This window comes from Pollachius pollachius, assembly GCF_949987615.1.
Source record: "Pollachius pollachius genome assembly, chromosome: 16".
Lineage (NCBI taxonomy): Eukaryota > Metazoa > Chordata > Actinopteri > Gadiformes > Gadidae > Pollachius > Pollachius pollachius.
In genome coordinates, this window is record NC_136949.1 from 10630183 (window position 1) to 10640182 (window position 10000).

A 10000-nucleotide genomic window follows, 5' to 3' on the forward strand; every position below is an offset into this window, starting at 1 on the left:
GTTCAGTCTCCGGAGGTGGGCCTCCAGGTCGTCCGTGAGGGGGCACAGCCTGGCCCTCTTCCCCAGGAGGGCGTCCTTGGCCGGGGCGCGGGGGTCTCCGGCGCGGGGGGGGCCGGAGGGAGGAGGCGGGAGGGGTTCGGAGCAGCAGTCCTCCCCCAGGAGGGAGCCGTCTGGGGAGGCGCGGCCGGGCGCGGCCCGCTCCGACGCCGCCCTCCCCCCGCCAGAGCGCTCGGCGCGCCGCGCCTGGTGGTGGAGCTGCTGGTTCTGGCGCCGCCGCCAGGGGTCCGCCCGGTCCGTGGGGGCCCGGGGCCTCCGCAGGGTGGAGGCGGCGGAGGTCTTGTCGGCTTGGCCGGAGCGTCGGGCGGTGCCCCCGTCTCGCGGGATGGAGCGCAGGGCTCCCACCACGCCGGCCTTGCTCTCCAGGCCGCTGGAGGACAGGGGGGTTTAGACAGGGGTACCCCAACCAGGGGGTCCCGACCCTGGGTGGGGTACCCTATGGGGGGGCCTGATATATGTAGTGCAGGTTTGGCTGACTTATAAAGCTGTAGCTCTATTTGATTTATGGCAGGCTTTTTTATTACAATAATATATATGTTTTAAATGTTTAAAACACATTGGTTAGTCATGGTTTAGTAAAATAAAAGTATTGTAAAAGGTAAACAAAAGGTAGACTAACAAAGATTATAATAATGCTGCTGGGTTACACACATACTGTATATATCATATATCTATATATTTGTACAACCGGGCTTCATTGACAGTTCATTGCCCCTCCACCCTGAACACTGTGACCCCTCTAAGGGACAACATGGAAAAACATGCAAAACCCAGTGGGAAGGAACCATGAGAAGGAACGCAGAGGAGGGATCCCTCCTTCCAGCCATGTTAGGAGTGCCGTAGGAACCCAAAGGACATATAACGCCTATAAAGTAGCATAGTAAAGACAGGTGACCCATCTTACCTGCTACAGAGCTGGAACACCATCTCTGGTCTCCCTTCCACCTCTGATCTGGTGTGAACCAGCTCCCATACACAGGGGTTGTCTGTTCCTGCCAATCGACCATCACAGTGTCAAACACAGCAAACCAATCCGAGAGGGCCAATCACAGAAACTCATCACAGAAACTCATCACCTGTCAATCACAGGGAACCAATCATAGTGTCTGGACCACAGTATTTTTCCGGGGAGTGTTTAACTCACCTGTGATGTTCCCCAGGCGGACCTGGACTGCCGAGGCTGGGACCAGCCAGCGGAACCGCACCAGGTCCTGGTCACTAGACCGTGAACTGGTCTATCAGAAAGCAGACCAATAAATGGTTATGTAAGAGTACACATGTATGTTTGTTTACATAGGAAATGGGCTTAAGGTGCATTATTCTATTTCTGGCCACTAGAGGGAAGATATAGCACATCAAACTTATCAACATATATTGCACACAAGTTTACTGTACATTAAAGGCTGCTGTTTAAAAATGATAGATAGTACCATGGAACACGGAATCTAAATATACGTTTTGACAGAAATGTCTCGAGGTGTACAGTAAGGGAAAGAAAGATATAAAAAGTTGCTGGGATTCAAACTCACCATTCTCTTTTTCAGCTTGACGCTCTCCCGGTACACCAGGATCACTGCCCGCTTGAACACTAAACAGAGAACAGCAGCTGTTAGATGCTGACTATGTTTCTCTCTATACTAAAGGTCTATTACAGACGCTTGTTTTTGCTAGCATGAAAGCTAGCATATAAAGTATTAGTTATGTTTTCATGCCACCTAGTATAAATTAAAAATGCTGGTATACTAGATAACATTTTTTGCTTTATTAAAATGATTCATGTTTATGTTTGTGTGAGTGAGTGAGTAAGTGACAGGAGCTGCGTTCAAAATCGTTCCCTATTCACTCACTCACTATTCCCTATATAGTGTTCATGATATAGTGCACTATATAGGGAACGAACAAACGAGAATTCGGGCACTACGCTGAACATTTCTAAACATCATTTGCGTCAGTAAAATCACTGGGTATTTGTGTGACGCAGACAGATGTGCCCACATCACGGTAACAAACCAGGCACTCACGAGGAAGGCTGGTGGTTGTATTGATGTTGAATGTTACATTTCCTTGATCAAGGTTTTTTTTATTAATTTTGAATGTTACATTTTCTATGTTAAATCCCAATAAATTGTTGACATTTCTAAACGAAAGCCGGAGACTCCCATCATTAAATGTATTAGTTTTCGCGGTTATTCAGCTTCTTCTTCTCCTGCAGAAAAACACGACCACATTGCATTGTGGTAAACGGGAGTAACATGTAGGGAACATCGTATGTACACTCAAATTTTGGGTATTTTAAGGGCACTGTATAGTGCATGAAATCAACCACTGAGATTTTGAACCCCACTACAAAATGGCGAGCACCCTATAAAGTGCACTATATCCGTGATAGGGAACGATTTCGAACACAGCTAGGGACAGGGACAGAGATAGACAAGGGGGCTAGTCTCACCAAACAGTGTTAGCTCTGGATCTTTCCTCATCCGTCCAAGAGAGGGGAGGGGGTTGAGCCAGACCACCGGGGCATGGATCAGGAACTCACCCATGGAGATCTCAGTCACCTGGGAGAGAGAGGGGGGGAGATAGCGATAGAGAGCAAGAGTAAGAAAGAGAGCGAATATTTGTTTAGTTGCTTTGCATTACAGAGATAGCTAGTTTGTGGGTGAGTTAGCTAGTTGGTAATTGAGTGAGTGAGTGACTGAGTGACAGACTGACAGAGTGATTTCCCTTTTTGTGAGTAGAGGAGGGATTCATTTTACCTCCTTGTCGGGGCTGTTCTGCTCAGCGGCCAGCTGGTCGAACACGGGCCCAAAGTCCTCGTATATCTTCTGCATGTCGTTGATGTGGCTGGCCACCTTCTCCATGGCCCGGAGAGCCTCTGAACACACAAATGGTAAATGGTAAATGGACTGCATTTATATAGCGTTTTTACCCGAAGCACTGTACAATATTGCCTAACATTCAGCCATTCATACACACATTCACACAACCACGGCGGTGTCAGCCATGCAAGGCGACAGCCAGCTCGTCGGGAGCAGTTTGGGGCCTTGCTCAGGGACACCTCCACACTTTGAGCTACTGCCGCCCTATACACAAGAATCAATTACAAGACAGTTTCTCAAAACAAGGAGGATCACTAAATAAAGAGCATGAAGAGGAATGAAAACAACAATAGTCTTATATCATTTTCGTGTTCGCCCATTAAAGAAGCTTATGCTTCTTAGACAGCTTATGCTAACTAATAAGTCCCAATTATTCATACTTCAGCCAATCAGAATCAATCTGAAACAGCAACTGCAATACCAAGTTCTACCTCATGTGGGGCTGTTTCTACGGTTTCAATATCGACATGGTATGATTCTATAAAACCCAGCCTAGGCGTGAGTCTCCATGCCGTACCCCCCCTCCAGGTACCTGTGAGTAGTAATGCGCGATATAAACGATATACGATATAAACGATAAAAAATGGCCTACGATAGAGATTTTAATTCTATCGCTCTATCGCGATAATGCATGTTGATGACGCAAACTACAATGTTTCATTTTTGGTTTGGTGCAATTCCTTTTCACATTGCAATTTTCGCAACAGTGCCAGAATTCGTCAACAAACCTGCATGTGTGCAAAGAACGTTAACCCATTTGTACCGGCTGCTGTGCGGCGCAACATTGTATCTAGTAGATACAATGTTGCTCCGGGCAGCCGGTACAAATGGGTTAATGGTAAACACGCATTGATGCTCAATCCGGTCTTAAAGGTAAACACGCACAGATGCGTGATCCGGTCTGAATGGGTTAAATCATTGGACAAAAAGGTCTGGGGCGTTGTAAAGCGTTAAAGAAAAAGGGGGGGTGGGGGGGTGAAAGTAAACAATCATGGATATCCAGCGTGATATACATTGATCTGCGGAATGGTCCAACTCCTTCTCCCTCATCCTGACTCGGAATGTGTTAAATGCATCGGCATTTTTAAGTTATGTTTTCCAGCATACTTTTTACTTGCTTTTGTCGGACCGTCGGGTGGTGGCTCAACATGGAGCAAAGAGGAGACGGAATTTCTTTTGCATATCGGACCCAAATATCCAATAGACGTTCCGTCTCCTTTTTGCTCCATGTTGAGCAACGTCTCCGAGACCACCTCTCCGGCTGGGTCAACCTCCTTTTGATGGTTAAAAATATCACGTAATCGACAAAAATCTTAACACTCAATGATCGATCATCAATTAATCATGCCCATCCCTAATTGTCAGTACAGTGTCTGTTCCTTATCTAGAAAGACATCAGTTTTTCCTGTTCTCTGCATCTTGGGTGGCATTTAAGAACCAAGGACTTAAACTAAGTGTAGTGCCTTTTAGAATGGTTTGCACTGAAGGAAAGAAACCCAATACTAATTTTATTTATCTGCAACATTATGTTGTATGATTACAGTGTTTCACAATAAATGTTCTCGAAATGACATACTATATTTCTCTTTTTTTAAAATACATTTAGCAGTTTGGTTTTCCTTAGGGTCTATGTAACCTGTTCTGAAACGGTTATTTTATGATTTTATATTGTGATATATATCGTTATCGCAAGAGGCTGCAATGTATATCACAATATGGATTTTAGGCTATATCGCCCATCTCTACCTGTGAGGTGGCTGTGTTCGGGGCTCTGGGCGTCCGTCAGGGACACCAGCTCCCTCAGCAGCAGGGGATACTTGAGGACCCTCTGGACCGGTTTGATCAGGTAGGACTCCAGCGTGGACGAGTGCTGCTTGGTGGGGTTCCTTGCCTCCAGGAACTCCTTGAACGTCTGGTCCGTCTTGGCTGAGAGGGAAGAGGCAGACAGAGACAACGGATATAAATGGACTGAGAATCCAAGCCAAGTCCAGATGGTCCCAATGACAGAGATAGCGCATCTCGACACCAGTACTAGTCTGTCAAGGTCAGACTACAAGAGGCTCTAGGGAGAGGTTGGTCTTCAGATGCATTTTGATGATTGAAAGGGACACTGCAGATCCCCTGACAAATGTCTTTTCAACTTTAAATTCAGAAATTAGCGAGGAACGACTCCTCTTTTTCCAAACACCGTTTGTTTCAGTTTTGTCTGGTCTAAAAGCAATATGTTTTCTTTGTTCTCACCTCGCTCCAGAACCTTCTGGACCTTGATGTGGTTCGCACAGAACCCGCTGTAGAGCTTGAAGTGGTCGGCGTAGTACAGGAAGGAGCCTCCCAGGGAGAAGAGAAGTTTCTAGAAGCAGAAGAAATCCAATAAATATCCAACTTTATTGATATGGCATTTTTGTATTGCTCTTTTGCTGTTTGCAAATTAGAAACACAAAGGACAGGTGGAAAAACAATGGAACAAGTTCTTGTTAATTGAACAACAACTTATTAATGTGTTTTATATTAATAATCAATTAATAACTAACTAATGGATAACTAAGAAAATCATCTTAATCACAGAAATACATTTGAAAAGTAGATTAAAACACGACAGCCCTTTTGATACTCCAACTGTAAAAACACTAAAGCAGTTCCCAGGGGTCCGTACCTTGAACTGTTCGGGGGTCTCCAGGGAGTTGAGGTTGGGGCAGCAGGAGATGCGGTCCTCCAGGGTTTGTGAAAAGACTCTCTGGAAGTCCAGCATCTCCGGCAGACTTCCAAACAGAGACTCCATCTGAGAGAAACAGAGGGAACCATTGGCTAGTATAAGTGTCTAACTGTTGCTCTGATTATTGACTCTGAACTCTGAAGTATTCAGTAATACTTCAAGAAAAGATTACATGATTTAACAGTTTTTTTAAATCTCCTTTACCCTAATTAAAATTAGGGTACATTTTATCAATAGATGCTAAACCCTGTATAGAAGAATAAACAAATTGTACCAATAGATGCTCCCTAAGTAGCTAAGACACTTCTAATAACTTGATTATATTATATATAATATTATATATAAAAATATGTTATGATTTTAGTCTAAATTCAAAGAGACTGTCGTCCAGTGCCGTACGTACCTCTTCTTTGCTGAGGAAGCTCTCATGTTGCAGTGGGGTCAGGTAGATGTCAAACAGACAGCCCAGGTCCTGAGGAACACACACACATTCAATATTATGTGGACTGAAGAGGCACGGCATGCATGTTTGGACAGAATTTAAACACACACCCACATACACACTCTCACACAAACACAGCAATGTGTGGCGCCATCTAGTGTCATAGAGGGGAACTACATCTAATCAAATAGCATAAAACATGTGTATCTAAAGGATGCGCTCTCTCGCTCTCTTTCACTCTCTCTCACACACAGACACACAGACACACACACACACACACGCACACACACACACACACACACACACAGATCATCTCCTGACCTTGACGTAGGACTTCTCTGTGTCCACCAGCTCCTGGATGACCTTGCAGAGTCTCTGGGAGATGGGCATGTGTCCTGGGTAGGGTGGCTGGGGGAGGGGCCCCTGTCCCGGGCAGGCCGGCTGCCCGTTGGCCTCCCTCAGGTAGGGGTTCCTGGGGGCCTCCACCTCAGAGCCACAGCTCTCTGGGAACGTCTGGTACAGCGTGCACACTCGGTCCACGTTCTGAGGAACCAACGCCGCCAGGAGGGTAGAAGTGTCAGCAGACGACATTTCTATCCAGAGCTTTATACATTTATACATTGAATTGATTGATATGCAAACATTGCAACACAGTAGGTTAAATTGCTGTTTTGCAAGAAAAGCTTTATTCAACGCAAACCGTAACATAATCCTTTCTGAGCGATTACCTGAAGAGTAAACATAAAGTTACCCATAATGGTTGAGTGTAATCAGTGTAACCTCACATCTATACCCAACCCCTAAGCCAATACCTAAACATTATTCTTTCTAACCTTATGTCCAAACCTCATATTCTGTAACTTTATATTTTACAGAGACTTTCAAGAGAGAGAGAGAGAGAGAGAGAGAGAGAGAGAGAGAGAGAGAAACACTGAATGTTTGATTTAACCACACATCCCCCTAATCAAACAATAGCCATAAAAACAGCCCCGAACATCTCAGTGTGGATCTTCAGTGATGCATTGTTAGCATTAGCGTGTTAGCAGGCCATTTATCATCATAAGCTGTCCTGCTAGCCTTTTATTAAAACTATGACCTTGTGATGAATGTCTGGGGGGGTTTAATAATGACGGCTATGGAGGCAGGGGTAGATGATGAGTGTAAGATAGACTTTTAATATCTTAGCCTTTGATATAAGGGAGGATAGCTTAGTGGCTAGGGTTGAAAGGTTATGGGTTCTCAGACATGTTAAGGTTCTGGGTTAATTTCCCACCGTCTACAGCCTGTCTTTAGGATATTCTTGAGCAAAAGGTCTAACCCCCAGGCGTCCACCAAAGACATATTTCTGTTATCACCTTAAGACAACTGCTAAATAATTAAACAAAGATGTGATCTTTAGCCGTGATTTGTAAGGTTCTCCTGTGTCTGTTAGGAAGTCCGCACAGCAGTGTTAGAACAGCAGTATAAGCTAGTAATACTTGACATTACATTTACATTAGGATTATATCACCCATGGGCCTCTCAAACAAGAAGTGCCATGATAGTGTGCTAGTAGATATCATACATATCATGTTTCTTTACAAACGTATACCCGCTCCAAAACTACAACCGGTGTAAGGATGGTGATAAACGATGGGTTGGATAGCTGAAGCAGCTTCCCAATCACTAAAACTGAATTTGGTGTTCCATTGTATGAACCTTTTCTTCCTGTGGCAGCGGTACAACAACCATACCGACATCACCACAACACAGCATAATGGCTGGGAGGACAACGTAAACAAACAAACAACGAACGCCCAGCAGTGACGTTCAACCACACACATCTACAACGACAACAACAACAACCATGACAAACCACACATCCCTCAACTCTCTAAACACCAAACTCCCTGCAGTGGGGCCGCTGGGAGTCTGGACCTAGGGGCAGGGCGGCCTGTTACCAGCAGAACCAGGCCGTCGGGGGTCCGGTCGCAGGCCAGGCAGGTGGTCAACTCCCCCAGGAGACCCTCCAGCCTCTCCTTCAGGGACGGGCGGTACGTCACAGGCTGGAGGTCCACCGCGGCCCGTAGCCCCTCCTCCTCCAGCACCCCCAGCCCCTCCCCGGGGGTCTCCTCCAGGGGCAGCACCCAGCACAGAGCCCCCATGGACGGGAGGGTCAGGCTGTCAGGTGGTGGTCTCGCTGAAGGTGGCCGGAGGAAACATCTAAAAGCCCACCGCGCTACGGTTTCTTCTACTCTTCTTCTCTGGTGTCCGATAGTCCCATGGTTGTGGGTTTATCTCGCCGATCGAAAACATGCTGGCACCCGTCCCTCTCTCTCTCTCTCTCGTTCTCTCCTCTCTCTCTTCCTAGATATCTTAGTCTATCCCTCTCGCTCTCTCTCTACCTCTGAGGGATCAACGGCCCTCCCTTAAGCCTGGATAAGAAGGATTCACAGCTACACGGAATGTCTGGGCTTTAGGAAGCTTGCAGGCCCCAAAGGATTGTGGGAAAAACACGTCATACTGATATACCGAGAGATAGAGAGCGAAAGTGTCCGACAGACCAATAGACAGGGTCTCACCTGTTCCGTAGTTGGCGTGACCTTAGACAGGGAAGGGTTCGCTGGGTCATCCTCAAAACCAGGAGGTGGAGGCGGTGGAGGATCAGGACTCTCTCCTCTCAGTAGAAGGTCTGTTGAAGACAACAGCGTAGGGAAACCGTTTGAGGGGGTTTGTAGTCATAATGACCCGCTAACCCGCAGGTCTTTACAGACCACAGCCAGGACTCAAACCAGCAGCACCAGGGGCTCTAACCCAGGTCATTCCAGGGACATAATCGGGGACCAACACTATCAAGGTTGCAGGTTTAAGTCCCTATGTTGCTCAATTGTACAATAAGGCAATTTTATGGAGCAAGGCACTAACACTACTAGGATGAGGGGTAATATTCTCTGTGTGTTACTTCATCGAGGTAGACGATAACACTGCTAGGGTTGAGGGTTCTATGTCCTTTGTAGCTTTGTATAGCAAAGGAACTCAGTATGCCAGGGTTAGGGTTTATATTCCCTGTGTAGCTTTAAGGAGCAAGGCACTAACACTTCTAGGGTTAAGGGTTCAATTGCCTTTTCTATCTTTAAAGAGCAAGGGCACTAACTCTGCCATGGTTAGGGTGTTTATTCCCTTTGTAGCTTCCAAGAAGCAAGGCACTCACACTGCCAGGGTTAGGGGCACTATTAATCAGCCCGCGGTAATCTGTAACTAACAGAGATAAAGACAGTGGAGCCATCTGTCTTCTGGGGTTCTGCCGACTCCTGCAGTCTGCCATCTGTAATCTAATCAGCTGCTAGTTGAACACACTAGACCAGGGTCAGGCACCGGACTAATGCTAAGCTATGTCTTATATACAATGCTGCACGGATTGGATTGCTAGTTTCCAAGTAACCAAGTTAATGATGATGATCATTCTAGACAAATTCTAGAATCAAATTGTATTTATGTTATTATTATTATTATTATTATTATTATTATTATTACATTTGTGATGTAAAAATGTAGCAAGATGGGACAAATGTCATTTAAAGAAATTTAAAATGAGTTTCCAATATATAAAACATATATTACAGAAAATTGTACTACAGTATTGTTTACTTCGGTATTTGTAGTAAAGCAGAGTGTGACCACCATCTACTGTCACAGAGGAGAACTACATCTAATCATATAGAATAAAACAACGCAAACATAAGCTGAAACACACAACAACACACACCCAGAGACACGTTCAGCATACAACAACAGAACCACAACTAGAACATCCCACCCTGACACACACAGTGCTACAGGTACGTCAGGTTTTACCCGGGTTCCAATGGGACCAGGCGTTCCCGAGCTCCCCAGGCCCCGCCCCCTCCCTCCGCAGCTCCAGGTGCAGGG

At 45.8% G+C, this 10000-nt stretch overlaps 1 protein-coding gene across 2 annotated transcripts in view; it reads right to left on the reverse strand.

Annotated features, from left to right (window-relative positions):
* tiam2b (TIAM Rac1 associated GEF 2b) overlaps positions 1 to 10000 on the reverse strand; it is a 43762-nt gene that overhangs the window by 1046 nt on the left and 32716 nt on the right. For both annotated transcript variants that reach the window (XM_079754029.1, XM_079754028.1), the window contains 13 exons: positions 9926 to 10000; positions 8653 to 8762; positions 6413 to 6634; positions 6053 to 6121; positions 5590 to 5715; positions 5178 to 5286; positions 4683 to 4862; positions 2814 to 2932; positions 2507 to 2615; positions 1587 to 1645; positions 1202 to 1292; positions 962 to 1049; positions 1 to 427 (listed from right to left, as the gene is read on the reverse strand). The exon at positions 1 to 427 is cut by the window's left edge and continues 1046 nt beyond it; the exon at positions 9926 to 10000 is cut by the window's right edge and continues 93 nt beyond it. In XM_079754029.1, the coding sequence (XP_079610155.1) occupies positions 1 to 427; positions 962 to 1049; positions 1202 to 1292; positions 1587 to 1645; positions 2507 to 2615; positions 2814 to 2932; positions 4683 to 4862; positions 5178 to 5286; positions 5590 to 5715; positions 6053 to 6121; positions 6413 to 6634; positions 8653 to 8762; positions 9926 to 10000 (1784 nt within the window). The remainder of the gene's footprint in view (positions 428 to 961; positions 1050 to 1201; positions 1293 to 1586; positions 1646 to 2506; positions 2616 to 2813; positions 2933 to 4682; positions 4863 to 5177; positions 5287 to 5589; positions 5716 to 6052; positions 6122 to 6412; positions 6635 to 8652; positions 8763 to 9925) is intronic.